This window comes from Clinocottus analis, unplaced genomic scaffold, assembly GCF_023055335.1.
Source record: "Clinocottus analis isolate CAN_PGR_092001 unplaced genomic scaffold, fCliAna1.0.p SCAF_11, whole genome shotgun sequence".
Classification (NCBI taxonomy): domain Eukaryota; kingdom Metazoa; phylum Chordata; class Actinopteri; order Perciformes; family Cottidae; genus Clinocottus; species Clinocottus analis.
Window position 1 is genome coordinate 17,193,795 of NW_027175832.1, and position 17,630 is coordinate 17,211,424.

The following is a 17,630-nucleotide window of genomic DNA, read 5'->3' on the forward strand; positions in this document are numbered from 1 at the left end:
CAATATAACTGAATTTATGTACATACATATGCAAACACACATTGTGTGTGAGTGTAAATATGTGTGTGTGTAAAGTAAATCTTACACCCTGTCTTTTTTTTTCTTTTTCTTTTTTTCTTTTTAGCCGTCTCTGAATATGGTTTTCATTGCCATAAAAGTCGTCATTCTAACCCCCCCCCCCCCCCCGGACCCTCCCATCCTCCCTATCTATCTTGTGCTCACGTACAAACACACACACGCACACACACACAGAATGACAAACACACACAGACACCGATCTTCCACGACCCCAGAATCCAGTCTGTTGGTGTTACTGTCCGTGTGTTTGATCCTCATAAGCTGGACGCTAATCTCAATTTTCTTTTTGTGAAAAGACGCAATTGGGAAAATAAAAGCTTCTCTCTTCAAGGCAAAGCTGTGATTAAAAAAATAAAAATAAAACGCTTGAGATTTTTGTCCCAGTTGTCTGAGAAGGTACCCCCCAGACACAGAAGGGGGGGCAGGAAGGGGGGGTGTGGGGGGTAGAAGGTAAGGGGGCAAGAACTCTGAAGCCCAACCCACAGAAATCCCCTCAAAGTGCTTATTGCTTCTCCATCGGCTCGCTCCTCTTTCGTTTGCAGAACACCGCTCCGACCGTGGAAGCAGAACCTTGTTTGAGAACAAAACAACCACTCCTCTTCACCGCCGCCGCCGCCGCCATCTTTCGCTTTGCTCCACTGATCGCAGGGGCCCGCGCAGGTCACCGGCTTCACCCTTTGCAGGTGTAGACCTCCTCCCTCTGCGTGCACTGCTTGCATTCGACGTAGCAGCACCAGCGCACCTGGCACTGGCAGGGCCGGGTCACCTCCCTGCTCTGAGTGTTGTGGCCTCGCCCGCAGCAGATGGCGTCGCAGTTCTTGTCCTTGTAGCACTTGCGGGCCGCCGTGCCTGACGAGTACTTGCTGGGTCTACAGAAACTGGGCGAGTCCTCGATGTGGAGCAGGTCCATAGTGCGAGGGATCTGATCGTTCAGGCCGGGAAGGGGCTGCTGTTGCTGCTGCTGCTGCTGCTGCTGTTGTTGCTGTTGTTGCTGCTGCTGTTGCTGCTGCTGCTGCTGCTGCTGTTGCTGCTGGCTCCGGCCCGTAGAGATCTCTCCCTCGCCCGTGGCCTCGTTGGTGGAGCTGCCGACCTTAATGGAGGTCTCGTAGCGCTGCTTCAGCTGCTTGCCGATCTCGTGGAAGGGCTGGAGCTGCCGCCAGCAGGTCTGGACGGTGCAGGAGCCGGAGACGCCGTGGCATTTGCAAGTGGTCTCCACTCCGGCCTTGATCACCTGGTCCAGAGACAAAGAAATACTGTGAAGGGATGATGTGATGAAAGCGATGTCATTTAATGAGCCTTTGTTTAGTAAGCAGCAGTTCAAAAGAGCCCAAATTACCCAAATATGCACACAAGTAGATGCTACGAGGGCAGGAGAGCAGTGGTTTGAGAGGAATGCAAAGACACCGCGGCAAATTAGTCACTTTTCTTTGATATCACAATACAGGGGGCTTCACATATTGCATGTGAACTGTAATTAACATAATTCAGTGGAGCACAATATTGCATTTTGTCCTCAAAAAAAGCACATTAACTGGTGGGAAGATTTTTTGGACGAGATTTTGCTCAAAAGACATAACTTATCATGATTAGTGACTATAGGATATTGCTAAAGGAAGTACTTGCAAACATACTTTGGAAAGAAGAGACTTATATATACAATGATGAATGTAATTATGTCCTTGACTTTATTATTCAGATAATAAGTCACGCAAAACAGTTGGAAGGAGAAAGAATAGTTCAGACAGTCTCGATGTAAAAATGGTAGAACTGCGAGTGAAACATGGAGATCGTCAGCAAAAGTGACCACAAGCGCGTTATTTTATTGCTACTTGACCTGTTGGCAGTCAGCGCAAGTTCACTTCAGCATCAACCACCAAATGAAAGCTGTGTGTGTGTGTGTGTGTGCGAAAATCAATGACAAAAACACATTGTCTTAGAGTTTTGGATAGCGTCTACAGTTCTTTTCTCAGACTGTGAAAGAGATCGGGGAACAGGAAGAGCATATTCATCACACCAGCAGGTCAAGAACATTTTTGATAGGTCAGCTTTTAAATGTCGGGGGGATGCAGAGGCTAGCACATTCCAGCTCCGTCCTCCGTGTGGGAATTCACCCCGAACAACTGCGGTGAACCTCACTACATGTGCAAATCACACCGAGGAAAAAAAATAAGAGCAAAAACAATGCTGTAAATCTTTTATCACAAATTAAATCTCCTGAGAGATTGGATTGCGGAGAGAGCCAAGCTGAAAAAAGGAAGAGCCTGCATTGGTCTTTTGGGAGAGTTTTGTGTCTGCTAACATTTGGGAAGTGTGCTTCTGCTATTATTCATTTTGAAAACCAAGATGAAAATGGCCACAATATGAGAAAAGCTGAGTGAAAGAAACGTATTCCAGAGATTAGGTTTGCTTTGGCCTGACCGATTAAAACCATTCCCTCCTTTTTTATTTTACTATTAAAAACACTTCCAAGATGAAAAACCAATATTTGCAGACCACAAACAGCCGCTGAATTGTGCCAGAGCACAAATGTGAGATGCTGCTTATCTAATCTGGGAGAGAAAGCCAAATATTGACTAATGAGCACTTTCATATGTCACCAAATGTGCAGTGGCAATTACTTCAATCGCTTTAGGGTTGTTCCAGGTTTCGGAGATGCATGAAACTCTACACAGCGTAGTTTCACTCTATCAAAATCCCCACGGACGGACGCATTAAACTCCTCTTTGCTCATTCTAACCATATATTTGGACAGTGGGTTTTTATCTGGACAGCAGCGCTGTAATCTTTAAACTCAAGCGTTACAAAAGATATGGTCGTAACGCGCAATGGCTCGGCACTTCACGTTGCTGTTTGTCTGTATTTTTGCACAGCACTCAGCCTGTAATACATTATCACAGCTTTCCCACCGTTTACCGGATTCAAGTTCTGTTTGAATATTCTCTGCGACTCCAAATTAACTGTGACCTCATTCATTCTTGGTGAGTGTGTCCTGGTCGGCCTCATGGGTGTGTTATATGAAACCCTTTTTTTTGCTTTCAAATTCTGGAAATTATTACTTTAATGAAAAAAAAAAAGGCAAATTAACATGACAGTTGATGTAAAGATACTGCTTTAAAATGATTATCCAAATCTATTTTCTTCTTTGGAAATGAACCTCCCTTGAGTTTAACATCCCCGATGCATCACGGTTTAATGTTGGGACAAATTATGAGCACGTAATATACTGTTGCTGTCAAAGTCACAGATAAACGAGGATACTCATAAAGGAGTGAATAGAGAAAGGGAACATAAAAAAGGCCATTCCAACAATTAAGTATTGCACTCCCATGAAGTTTTGGGACTCAAGAGATGGAATAAAGCAACAAACTGTCCAAATCGATCTAGCAGAGATTCGGACTTTTAGTCTCAGTGTTTGCTTTTTACGAGCGACCCGTTTCAGCTTACACAAAATAACTGATGACCCCGTTGATGATGTAAAAATATCTGTTAGAGCAGCTTTAAGTGAAAGTGATGTCACTTTAATAATTTTCTTAGCTTCAGAAACCCCCCTCCGGAGCCTCGGAAGACATTTTACAACTGTTTTCGCAGGCTGAGCCGTACTTCCCGGTTCTATTAAAGCATATTTCACCCCCGTAAATAAAGCATCGGCGTCTTCTCGCGCTTACCTTCATGCCCACGTTTGTGTTGTGCATGTCCACGCGTGCGCGCAGGTCCTTGTTGGAGCGTTTGCCCAGGAAGTCCTTGACAAACTTGTTTGCGTATTTGAGGTTGTCCCCGCAGCCTCCCCACTGCCATGCCTTGCGGTTCTCCAGGTCCGGGGCCTCGTCGCACGTGCAGCGCTCCATGCGTCCCGCGCTGCAAGCTTTGGCCATCGCGTGGGTCAGGCCCGCCGAGGAGATGGCGTACAAGAACGCTGTCTCTTTAAATCCTGGAGAGGAACAAAAAAAAAAAACAGAAGCATATTGGAGAGTGACGAATGAGAGGCGGAAAAGATAGAGCGGGGGTTCAAAAGACTTCCGTGCACAATCTATCAATCAAAGTACTCTTTTTTTAATTATACGTTTCATTCAAAGAGCTGTTTCAGTTGTCATCATCAGTGTGCAATATCGGAGTGATTGGGAGCAATTTGATTGCCTCTCAACAGCTCTCAACATGGTCTCGACTTTCTCTGCCCAGGTAGACATAACTCAACTAGCTAATGCTTGTTTGCCTCTGTATTCATGCTCTGGATGGCATGAATCGCTCCTTTGAAGAAAAGCAAAACTAACATACCTCTTTTTAATATGTTGGCTCGGTGGCGCCCCTCTAAGGTGCAGTTCCACCTCTCGAAGCGGAATTGGTACTGGCATTCTAGGGCGCTCATGGTGATGGCCTCTCGCAGGGTCTCCGCCACGCCCGGGTCTCGTCTGCACATCCTACGCTGCTTCTTTTCCAGTTTGAGCCGGTCGCACAGCTTGAAGTGGGCCCTGCCCACGTTCTCCTCCGGTAGAGAGTTCAGTGGCAGGATGGACAACGGCTCATTGCCTGTCAACCTGGACGGAGAGATCACAGACGCACGCGCCGGTCAGTTAAAACGCTGCACAGAGTTCATCTTGATAAAAAAAAAAAAGGCTCCAATAAAAGCGCAGGATGCCGACCTTCCTGGACAAACAATAAGAGTTGCAAAGATATGCTCCAAAAACAGCACAGGAAGCCCAGCCGCGGCACACAACGCTCAAAAGTTTGGTTAATGTTCAAATGAATTCAGCTGTTCGGTGGTTAATGTTCAGGGGAATTCAACATTTGCTGGAGATTGAGATCAACCTCCAGCACAGGCGCTCGTGTGCATGTCTGTGTGTGTGTGTGTGTGTGTGTATGTGAGTGTGTGTATAGAGCAAATTCTCCGCAGAGGTAGAAGAGTTCTTAGTTTTCTTAAGGGGTTCCCGACACCGTTCGGTCCCCGTTTTCGACCCCACGCGGTAATCAAGTCGCTCGCTGCCTTCAGTATGGCGAATTTCAGATTGGGATTATAATTTGTCGGGGTAATAAAGAGCTCAACTGTTGCGGGGACATGTTTTAAACAATGGCATGCGGTGAACTTGACAGTCACACCGCATGCATGTGAAACAGTAGCCAGCAGCAGAGAACTTGGTTTAATATTTATATCATATCCTGAGGGGGGGGGGGGGGGGGGGGGGTGTTGTCACTCGCAGCAGCGTCGTACATTTAAACATGATATCACACGGCAGGATTTACGCCCTCCCGTTATAGAAGAAGCCCCGTAACAAAAGTCCAGCGTTCAGGACGTTTTAACGCTGCGATCCATCTGAAATATAACAAGCAGGAGTCTCAGTTCTAAACAAGGTATGGAGAACATGTGGTAGACTTGCACTCCTCTCCTCGGTTTATTTCAGGGAAGCGTATATAAAACACACAAAGCGAGGACTGCCACATAGCTGGCAAAACCGACGACCAGCGTTCTGAGGTCGTGACGGGGAGAGCAGGGCATTACTTTCATAAACACACACAGGGGACATGACTGTCCGCCTGTGACCATTTTGGTCACACCAACTGACAGGATTGGCACCGTGGTTGTTCATTATGTGGAATTCCTGGCCTCCTTTACACCCTTAAAGTGAAACTGAAGAATAACTGGATTTACAGAACTCACAAAGCCACAAGTCCTCTGGCCAACGGGCCTTCAGGGATGGACGTGGGACATTTCAGGGACACTTATTGAGTGACACCTCGGCCAATGATGCACTAATGCAGTGCAGGACTCCAACTTTTTGCTGAACTGACCAAACTGACCCCCAAGAAAAAGGATTGAAGAACCATGTTTTTTGCTCATGAATGTCGCAATCAGCAATAATTCATTGTAAGAAAGTGTGCATACAGCCAAATGAAATAAAAGAAGTCGAACCAGAAGACAGCGAAGCGTAACCACGGCCAATGAGAAACACATTGTTGATGGATTTGCGTGAAAGATATTACTACAACATGTGTGTAAAGGTGCAGAGCACCTGCTGGTTGTCTACACTGGTTTCGTTAATGGAGCAAAAGTGTTGATCGGTGATCTTTATTACTTACATTTCGGACTCCATTACTGTGTTTCAGAGACGATTCTGTCACCACTCATATTCCCTTCAGCCCTCCAGCAAAAGGTCACAGGAGTTCTTCAACAAGAGATTTGTTTGAATAAGTCCAATAACTGACTGAAATGTTTCCCCTCGAGTCTGAGTTTCATACCAATGGACTTAATAGTTCACATGTGCGATACGATAGTGTCTTGACGCCGCATTCGCGTTCTGGTTGAAAATCCGAAGGCGGTCAAATCAAAAAGGAGGCGTCGGGGTTTGCTTTCAGCTTGGGTCAAATGGTTTCCTTTTTTACAAAGTGTGTTTGCCTTTCCCTAACTTGTCTGACAGCTATGGATTTTCAAATGGAAACCTGGCAAGCTGGGTCTTGACAGAGATCGCTCTTCCAACACACTTAGAGAGTAAAAACATGCACGGTTTGAGGCGTACGGAACAAAGCATGCACAATGCCGGAGAACTGTCTCGCTGGGAATAACATCTTCCCCGAATTGATTTGGATTTTTTTTTTTTTAGAGTGAGGCTAACAATGCCAAGGAAACGTGTTCAAAAGTGCCAAAACAAACACATCCAGCTGACCCGACATGTTACCTATGACTGACAACTGTTCCACAACATTTCTCTGGCAAGCGGTCGGGGATTGAACGATGGCGCCACGTGGAGTACCTAAATCCATTTGAAAAAACAAAACAAAACAGTGGGGAATTAAAAATGTGACATATTTTATACTGACGCCACACCAGGAAGCAGTTTACTACTGCGGCACATGCCTGCAACTTAAAAAAGATGAGCTCCCGACCAACAAATGTTGTTCTAAATTTACTCGCCATCACCAACATGACGCGCGCATTCCTCGGTACGGCATGCAATAGTAACGCGTATCAGAGTCGGATCTTTCCAGAAGCCCGCATGCCAAAACACAGGCCAAAAAAACAAGAGGCCATTAGAGTGACAGGCCTCAACTGTCTGCGTGACGCCTGCCTGCCGGAGACAGAAAGATGGTGTGAGCGGAGCTGGAGGGAGGCCAAAGATGACACGACACTGATCTCAGTGATATTGTCTCTGCAGCTTCTTCTTCTTCTTCTTTTTTTACACAAAGGCATATTTCTAGCTCGTTACAAAGACAGCCGGGAGGCAAAGCGTGGAGGGGAGAAACACTTCACGTCTCCAGAGGAAAAGGCTACTGGCTCGAGTGCGTGTTTAGACTCTGTGGCAGACCAGAAGTCAGTCAAATCGTATCGCAGATGTAAACTGATTCCATTTCTTTCTGTCTATCAATTGTCCTTTTTTTTTTGGATGCAGTTTTTGGTATTTAGATTTTTGAAGAATGAACTCATTCAACTCACTTAGAGGAAAGGAGAATTGGAAAAGAGCTCAGTGGCTGAATCGCAGAAACAATCATTGCAAATGTGAAAATGAGGGAAAAGAGAAGAGCAACAAATCTGAAATGAATTTAAAAAAATGTTAACCCAAATGTATTTATCGCCCATTTACTTTCTTCAATTAATCAAACAACCTTTTCAGCGGACCATTTACAACAAAAACACAAAATCTCCCCAAAAATGTGTTCATCTAATAACTGATAGCTCCTATAGAGAGGGCCTCACAAGGCAGCTGCTTACCACGACACACATTCACAGAGTAAGTGACGCTCACAGTATCTCCACAACATTGCATAGCACGTAACGTGCATCTGTGTTTTCACATCATGGACCATTTTCTGTCTGTGTTTTTGTTAGAGATGTTTGAGGAGTCGTCACAGCAACACCATTTACACGTGGAATATAACACCAACATATAAAACTCATTGTTATCCCATGCGAGGTGGGCTTCTTGCTGATGTTTGCTCAGCTTTGCTCTTTCCAGTCACACACGCCTGCTTCTACACACTCGTCGCAGACATCAGCGACCGACTCTCACGCTGCTCCTCTTCCGCCGCCGCCGCCGCCGCCGCCTTCACTTAGTAACGCCGGAGTTTGTTTAGTTCGTTCTCTCTACCTGTCGCCACCTGCCATTGCCCGTGACATTTACTTTATATACGTTTTCCTATGCGGCCTCAGAGTCGATTCCTGGAGGAAATCATTGACTAGCACTGAACTTCGCCATCATCGCTCCCTCTCTGGCTTTAGATTACAGTGACCCTCAGCTGGCAATTCAGCTCCGCTCTTCACTACTTTGGTTTGTAAATAGTTATGCCTAAACTCCTAGATAGTGGCAATTATGGCAATTATTTTACCTGAACGTTCTTGGTCGAATTGAATGGCTTGCTCTCTGTTTACGCTACAAACGCACATAGCGGTGTAAATGCTGGTGCTATTCATACACTCCACATGTAGACTAGGTTTAAGCTTAGCCCATGTGGTATAGATTACACTTAGGAGGTGAAAGCTATGCTAAAACAATGCCAGCATATATTATTTATCATTTATTTAATAAAACGTAATCGCAGTTGGAGCATCCAATGAGATTATCAGATAGATTGGCACAAGAAAGCAAAAGAAACTGAAGTACATAAATGTCTGGGATCATTTAGAAATGCTGTCACCTTATCAAAGCTGTTTTACTGCTGTGCCTTCAAAATGGTTATGAGCTAATATATCATAGATTATTTCTTTTTTTACTTTCAAAGTTCCTGTATCGGTGGAGTTGCTGTGTAGATCAGAGATGTGTGTGCAACTCCTGCGGACGTTCACGTTTAGTAATACCAAGACTTACAATACAGTCAAGATCGATAGATTTCAACGTCTCTCATTGATGCTTCAAATGCTGAACCGCATGTTGCCAAAGCAAACGTATTTCTGGTCCAGTATTCTTCTTCAAATTGCGGAGATAAGCCATTCTATCGTCTTCACTGCTCAAATAAGTTACTGGCCACGTTTAGTTACCATCTAATGTTACACATGTGTGCATGCATGCATGTGCACATGCATACAGGCACTTACTACCTTAAGTCAACACCGACGAGAGTCAGTCGTGGCTGAACGCGCCCAGGCGGAAAAAGCACAAAAGCCACAGCTTCTCCATCAGCCTGGACTTGCAGGTTGTGTGGTCTGGTGTCTCCTCGATCACAATTTACACCCCCCACTCCTTCTCCTCCTTTTTCCCTTTTTCCAAACTTCCCCTATTCCCACTGGTCAATTACTCTAAACGAATGTCAATCATTCCCCCCAGCTGTTGGCTCAAAACAAAGCCTCCTGTAGACAAAACCGCCGCTGTCTCTGAACGTAACCTCCACGAGACAATGACAGACATGAGCATGTGTCCTGGAACGGTTCAGCTGTCATGAAGACAAACTACCACGCTCACCTGATAATAATCTGTACATTTTTTTTTTTTCCCCCCTTGAAAAATCAAACATTGACTTTTTAGTAGGAATTTAAACTCGGCAGTGTTGATCTCCTTTCACTTTTTCCTCCTCGCCTTCAGTGTTTAAAATGCTCCTTCTTGGGGGGGAAAATAGAAGTGTGTGCTTTTCTCAGAAACGTTGGATGAACTTCAGACCACCCTGCCCAAATCCCATCTGGTGCATCACGCCAGGCCATGCCAGAGGTTGTAGGAATGTGAGTTTGTGTGGTGCTTTCCCTCTGGCCCACTCCAGCTATAGCTGACAACGTGCTCCACAGCTTCATTGTGAATAATTGAAGAAACCATGAATCAGTGTCCAATGACTCTCTCGTACAGGGAGTCTCCAGGATATTATCCGCTTCCAGGATGTTCGTAAGAGACCAAAATCCTGCACTGAACTCAGATATTTTCTCCCCAACAGCCCGAAGTGACACCGTTCCTACCCCCCCGAGTCATTAAAGCCAGAAATAGGGGAAAGAGTAAACGATTACGTATGAGGCTAAGATAAGATTAGTCACTGGTTGAAAGCACTGGGTATTGTGACTGCTCCTAACAAGCTGTGGCTGACACAGTACAGTAACATGACAAAACGTCTTTGAAAACAAAGTGGTACTGGCCGGCGACTTAGCGAGTCATTACTAGTTGAGTAATGAGCCTTTCTGCATTGTGGAGATGTCATGCGGCGTCCACCAGCACTGCCATCTCCAATGTGAGGGGAGGGAAGTGCGGTGGTGGGGAAGGGAGGGGGCGGGGGGGGGGGGGGGGTGTCCGCTATCTAGCGTGACTTAACAGGATATGACCCAATGTTATGTCATCTGCTGTCCCTTCTGGTCATGTACAACCAACATAGGCTGTGTCAGGCTACTCCCAATAATTGGTCAAGTTCCTGTGCATGTACCCTGCTGATGCACGAGGTTTTCTTTCGTGTTCAATGTATTCTCACACGAGGCTGCAGCAGAAAACATATTATTTCTTTTAATTCATAAAACATAAGGGGCGGGACAGAGAGGGGGGGGGTGGGGGGGTGGGGGAGTCACTGTTCAGCACTAATGTTTTAATCCGCCGGCGTGAATGCGAGCGCTGGTAGCTGAGAAGTAGGGCTGCGAGGCGGCGGTTTGGGAATGGGAGTGTGGGGCATGGTAAGAGGTTTAACTGCTATGTGAGAACTCAAGGCTTCTAAGGTCAGCAGCTCAGTTATAGTCACTGTGTGACTGGCACAGATTGGGCATGCAGCAGTGTCCGCATGACTCCCCTGTTCTAGCCTACACCATGGCACAGAGCGGCCCTGTACCAGCGCACCGACGCACCAAACACGTTCAGGCACACATACTGTTCCCGGCTCTCAGGGATTCGCGTATGCAGACACAAGACTCAGACTATGGTGATTCGGGGAGTGTGCTGGGGATCTCAGGGTTGTTCATTCCTGTTACACATGGGCAAAAAAAAAAGAAAAAGCACGCCTGTGAATAAACTGAGCATGCAAAGAAAGTCAAACCGTAAAAAATCAAAACAATCTCTCGTGCCTCAGTAAGTAAAAGTGGCTGAGTTCATTCACGGTTATTTACTCTTACTACTGAGAGATAAGTTGTCTTCCCTTGAAAGGCCAGCAGAACCCAAACGCAAAACAAGAAGATTGTTTTAATCTGCACAATCGAAGCTCAAGCACGAACAGTAATTTCAAAAGTTAAAGATGGAAAGTGTTAGTTGGCCTCTCTTGGCAAATACTCCCCAGTAAAATGAGTTGCTGTGCATGTATAAACACTTCATTTATCGCCTGGAGTGAAACAGTTTGACTCTTGACATCTGACAGCAGCAATTGAAAGTCATGCAAATGGGACATTTCTCAATAAGAAACAAAAGTACTTAGAGGTTAATCGCAGCCTTGATCGTCTGCCATGCCCGGGCCCATTCATGTCAGTGTACTTCTGACTGTGTCCATTCTCAGACTAATACTCTTAAATAAGCCTTTTGGTGCAAACCTTAGTCTATTTAATAACACGCAGTTGGCAAACACACACACGTTTGAGTGGAGTATCTCGGTGCATGTCAGGTCAGGCTTCTATAGGATTGTGTTTACGCAAGATGAACGTCCTGATTAAGTGCAGTAAAAGTCGAACCCGGCAGTTTAAAAAAAAAAAAAGGTTTGGTCAACTTTCTTTCATCTTTTATTAAATTATTAATCTTTGCAGGTGCACGCGGTTCAAAACCAGAATGTCATTTTGGCTGCTGCGGAAAGCCACGTTTTAAACTTGCTGACACTGACTGGAGAAAAACATAGTTAGACATCAGAAATGCACCGATATTCTCCAGAAGACCGAAGCCTTAAGTGAGTGGGTTTGTCAATCTCCTAATCTTGGCACACACGTGAAGTGCCATGTCTCTCATATCCCCACAAACCAGGCAGCGAAAACGCCTGCGGTCAAGGATGGAAAACACAGGACATAGCGGTCGCACTAACTAGCATCATCTCATCAATGTCTCACCACTAAAAGTATCCTGAGCCTATATTAGTTTTCCTGTTTTGCAAATTGCCCATGTCTCCAGCTCCATCTGCAAAGCTCATCATGCGTTACCAACATGAGTTTCCTTCTCGCGGGACAGACCTAGCGGGACAGTCCTTTTTCAAAAATTGAAATGTGCCGCGGTCTGCTCGGCATCCTGATGACACCGGCACTGGAAGTTGGTAGGATGTGAGCATTTGAAAAGCCTGACCAAAGCATGTAATCTTCCAAAATATTCACAAGAACCATGTTATTATACCGTATGAGCCCCGTAACAACTCACTACACCACTGAAACCTATTCAATAAAAAGGTGTGCACCACTCTGCACTTCTTCAACCTGTTGAACAAACACTACTGCTGTGCATTACTTAGTTTAGAGACGGGATATTCTGTGCAGAGAGGGGGGGTTTCATGCAGGTTGGCCGCAACTAAGCATACGTCGAAGCATTTTGGTTTCCTGAATTCTTTTTTCTTCTACGCCGACTTGGCTGCCTGAGCATTACATTTTCTCACCTTTCATTTCCCACTCTCCTCCTGTTACTCCAAAAGAAGGTTACAAAGTGCTGATTGAGGGCCCATCCTGCGCTCTCAGAAGCCGCTGCACCACCCTGTGGCAGGCACCCACAGGCGCAGCCGGCCTCTTCCGCAGGGGACGTTGCAGAGCGGAGCGCCCCGAAAAGCCACGCATGGCTTAGCTCAAATCCCCGTGTATCAAGCAGAAATATAAAGAAAACAAAGCGCTCTCTTTTCGGAGACCACGCGGCCCGTTATCTAAGCCCTCCAGGTTTGCGTGATCTCACCGCGCTACATGGTCACACAGCGCCAATGCTGAGAGAATCCTATCTACTTGGCTCACAGTAAAGTGATACCCTTTGAGGTGTGGCTGTAGCCACAGGATATCCTATGAAGTTGGGAAATCCCTCTATCAACGGTGCTCCCCGCCCTGCTGCACGTCAGGGCTAATCAGTCCTTAAGGCCTGGTAATGAGACGCCCGCCACCACTGTCTGCCAGGCATCGTCAGCCTGAGCCCGCACTAACTCTGCAGCTCCTAATGAGTGGTAATCACCCAGCAGCTCCCCGCAAACCACTGCAGGGATGCCGGCACGCACATGAGGCAGCAGGCAAGCAAGGAGGCGGGATGGGAGAAAGACGAGGGGAAATGTTTACATGGAGCCGCTTAAAAAACGACTTGTAACATGTCTGTGCTGTCTCCTTTTAAACATCACTGCTGTTTGACGCACAGCAGGAACTAATTCAGCACAGTGATAAAAGCTTTTTTACAGCTGCAAACTGAAAAAAAAAAAGTCCTCCGCCTCAGTAAATATACACACGTCCCCATTTGTTATCCTGTTGTTTTTGGCATTCTGCCTCACTTAATGGAGCGCTGAAAACAATACTACCATCTGAAAGGGCATCAGCTTGGCTTCAGGAACTGACTGGTGAGAGATTCTTTGAGGATGATTAAAAAGCGAGTCAGAGCAACCGCTATATTTGCTGCTTCCGGATGCTGCGGTGCCTCCGTGATTGGTAAATCCCAGCTGCATTACTGCGGGCAGCCTTCCTGTATATGTCGCACATGAACTAAATAAAAACAAACTCTTGACTCAGTGTGAGGACTCGCATTCAGCACAGTTTACAAGACCACAGAATGACATGCCTTTTTTGTGACCAAAACTCAAATTTAAACCGACAGTCGTCTCGGGGAGCCCTGCCGAGCCCCGCCAGGGTCAACTGAGCAAACACTTCCCCTCTCCGACAGTTTACACAATATCTCATCACGGTGCTGTGACCTATTAAGTCAAGTAACGAAAGCTACAGCGAACGCTACCAATTCGACAGTCTAATGACAACGGATTTAGCAGAACCAGCACCTGCCACAACAAGGCCTGAAGGAGAGGGGGAGGGGGGGGAAAGGAGCGCTCACATTCTTGTGGCAAAGGATGACAATTTAAGCGGGTGCTGGACTACGCCAGGAATCCCACCCCACCCTCGGCTGCGCAGACCATGGGCAGGAGAGATCGTGTTTATGTTACACTTACGCTCCACCGCACTCTGGAAATTGGGTATGCAACATTGACCCTCTATTTTGGGTAAATCAGTACTCAAGAGGCCCTAGGATGCCTCGTGCTCACGGAATATTTATTTGAACAGCTTTGCGCGAGCGCGGCCCGCAGTTGAAGCCGAGCAGGACTGTGCCGGAGTGTCACCGGTGTTGAGTTTCTGGGAAGTTGGCCACGGGGGCAGTCCCAGTTTGTATCAGTGTCACCTGTGCAGCCTCTTTCACTGTGTTTCGTGCGCCTCGGCTGCAGGGCTAAATCATTCACTGACACTCATTCATATTCCCTCCTCACCGAGCCGCGGAATAATAAATCTGGAGTATCGCAATACCACATGTCTCGCTGCACCACACAGGCCACAGATAGAGAACAGACTGACAGAGGGGGATTGAAAACAAGTGCTAACTGAATATGTAAATATGCGTTACCATTAGGAGCATTATGGCTGACGCGAGTGCCAATTTGGCACGTGGGCCTTCGTGCACGCTGACTGCCAAAGGGGACACTGCTTCGGGGAGGGAGAGTGAAACAGAGCGCAGGGTTACATGTGTCCTTCCACTAGTGCAACTTTGGAACTGAAACCTGAAACTGGGATACGTGCATCCGACAGATTACAGGTGCGGCGCAGCACGTCCATACGTCACTCGGGTGAGAAGAAGTCGGTGCAACAACCGAGACGACAACATTTAGCCAGACATGTGGAAGTCTGATTCACAACAATTGGGTTCATTCAGACAGTCTGACATCGAGAAAATGACTCGGTGGTCCCAAGATTTCTTGGGCGTTATACCACCACACCTTACCAAGGAGAAGGTGGATCCCACGTCAACAGGTCGACAAGTCCAACACACGAGTATAACGGGCCCTTAGAGGACACTTCCTGTCCTCTCTTGCGGATTCACCACCACAGGTCTCAGATCACACGCCTGGATCCTGCACAACACTCATACCTGCCATAAATTTGACTCTGCTGGAAAGGCTTTGAGTGTCATCACTCCACAGCATGCCATTTGTCTCTGTGCAACGTCTGTGCAGCCCAGGGGGAAGCACCGGCAGCACCAATCAACACTAATATTTGCAGATACAGAGAAACACCAAGGCTGTGCTCCAGTGTCGTATGACGTGCCACCTTGGTACATTTTGTTTGGACGTTTTTCAAAAAAAATCAGTCAGTTGTCACTTTGGGGCTTTTAAGGATTAAAAAAAGAAACCTCTTTGGTTCCAGGTGAAACATGGCTGCCCTCCCCATCTGACACGCTGACCTCATTTGAACGACCTTGGCTTCCCCGAGGGGTAAATGTTCTTCTGTAACTGAGACAGAAGAAGAAGAAAAAGCAAAGTGCAGTTGATGTGAGTCGGCAAACTGGAGTTCAGTGCATTAGTAGGCACTCTAAAGTGGAGGTCATAGTGGGCTACACCTAAAATCCGAGGCGTTCCCTGGGAATGACTTCCTTTGAAACATACACCCCTGGTGCTCTGTCTGAATTAAACATTATTGCGGATATGACATGATTCATGACACGGCGAAATGTGTCTGATTAATTTCCCAACACGTGTTCCAAGTGTGTTTTTAAAAAGTTGATGGAGGCAGCAGAAAATAGAAGAGAAGAAGAAGAAGAAAGAAGAAAGAAAAGAGCAAAAGTTGTGTGATGTTTATGCTGGATGGGGGAATTTTCTGTGCAAGCTGAGCAGACATTTCGGCCACCAGATTGCTTTATTGTTACCAGCTGTGGAGTCTGAGGCATATACGCTCACCTTTCGCTCCGCGGCTGTTTTCAGAGTCGACTAAGGATATGATTTTACAAGTGTTTCAGCAAAAATAATCACTCGACCGCTGCCTGCCATTCAAACGAGCCCGGGGTTACTTTACAGTGGGCGCTGGCTCAATTGTCAGGGAAAGAATGGGGTGAACTCTCCTCGGCCAACATTACTCCTGCGCTGCGTATAACGACCTATTATAGATGTTGTGGTTACGGGCTTTGCTGCGATAATCGCTGAGCAAGCTGGTCACACTTTCTTTTCCTTTTTTTTAAAATTATTTTATTGTCAGCAGCTTCAGTGAGGAAATCATGTGCAAGACAACCTGCTGCAGCCACCAGCTGTGAGGCCGCTGTGCGCTGCGCAACCGCGGCCAAATGACACCCCGCTGACCCGCAGAGGACTCACACAACACGTCCACGTCTAATTACATTACGTGTGTTGAAGTCTCGCGAAATACAACTGTTGTGTTCAAGAAAGTTTTCAGGACGCGTTTTGAAGAAATGGGAGAGAGAGAGAGAAGAAAAGAAAAAAAGTTGTTATACCTGCTTTGTATTTCAGGAACCAATCAAATCAATGAAAGCAGCATCATGGACATATCTGCGCTTACCCGAAATATGCTGCGCTTGGTCCAGGCAAGTTGAGAAGATACACTATAACTGTGAACGATAACCATCCCAGGAGTAGGTGTCCATCCAGCATTTTGCTGCGGCTCCAGGGCAGATCATTTCGTTTCTCCTGAGTAGCTGTGTAAAATCCCTTGTTGAAAGTTCAACACTTCTTATACAGAGAGGAGCTGCGCTGCGCTCCTCCCATCAGCAGAGAGAGAGAGAGAGAGAGAGGGAGAGGGGGGAGAGAGAGAGAGAGAGAGAGCGAGAGAGAATAATATGGCAATGCATACAGAGAGCAGAGTTGATTCACAATTCTCTCTCAGGTTTGAGACAGATAAATCTTCTCAGTTGTCTTCATTTATACGATCGGAATGGCAGCTTCTCCTCTGTGGGCGTTTTAAGCACCATACCGTCAGTGTTTGTGCAGACTGAGGTCAGTGTGAGCTGGCATCTATATGATCAAATACGTGTTTACCATCAGTCAATGACAGTTTATTTCCAGAATGGCAAACCCTGAAGGTGTATAATCCAGCACAAGCAAAGGATACAATGGCCGCTCGTCCATGCACTGGACTGTATCGAAGCAAAGTCCATATTGGGTTAAATATGTTTACTCCACTATTGTGATCAAGTAGCCTTCGGGGAGTTTTAGCATGGATTGTATGTCAAAGCTCACCACGAGGGCCACATCTGCTGAAGAAGATCGGGTGATACAATTGAAAGCTCCGGAACAATCATTTCAACAAAAGAGGACCTCATGTCAAAGTGTTGTCATCTGTCGCGATCGTCAATAATGAACTTGATCTGAAGTTTTGACATATTTTTAGTGGGTTTTTGAGTAAGCACCTTTAGCTGCTGAGCGCCGTCGCCATGTTGAGAGCCGTCTGGAGTCAATCCATTGATCGTACGCTGACGTTTGCACCTTTTTTAAAGTGCATTTTGCTCAAATAGCTTCTGTTCCGAGTGTGAGTTTCTAAATTCATGAGTTCACCTGCAGTTCACGGTGAAGAAAGCAAATGTATCCGCAAATACAACTGTCGTCAATTTCGCAAGAGTTAAAGATGAAATATTGAATCGCTTTGAAAAATATGTCATTGAGCGCACCATAAATCAATTGACAAACTAATCAATCATTACCGCAGGTAATCTGATCGCTTTTGCAGGCCTGCTCTCGAAAAATATTTACTCTTCCTACGCATTTGA

The 17,630-nt window shown here is 46.3% G+C and overlaps 1 protein-coding gene across 1 annotated transcript; it reads right to left on the bottom strand.

Annotated features, from left to right (window-relative positions):
* Positions 1 to 206: 206 nt before the first annotated feature.
* Positions 207 to 16,542, bottom strand: wnt9a (wingless-type MMTV integration site family, member 9A). Its single transcript, XM_068571285.1, has 5 exons — positions 16,427 to 16,542; positions 4,351 to 4,610; positions 3,744 to 4,006; positions 1,101 to 1,309; positions 207 to 1,019 (listed from the first exon to the last, which is right to left on the bottom strand). The coding sequence occupies exons 1-5, from the start codon at positions 16,516 to 16,518 to the stop codon at positions 749 to 751; spliced, it is 1,095 nt and encodes a 364-aa protein (XP_068427386.1). The 5' UTR covers positions 16,519 to 16,542; the 3' UTR covers positions 207 to 748.
* Between the last annotated feature and the right edge of the window lie 1,088 nt (positions 16,543 to 17,630).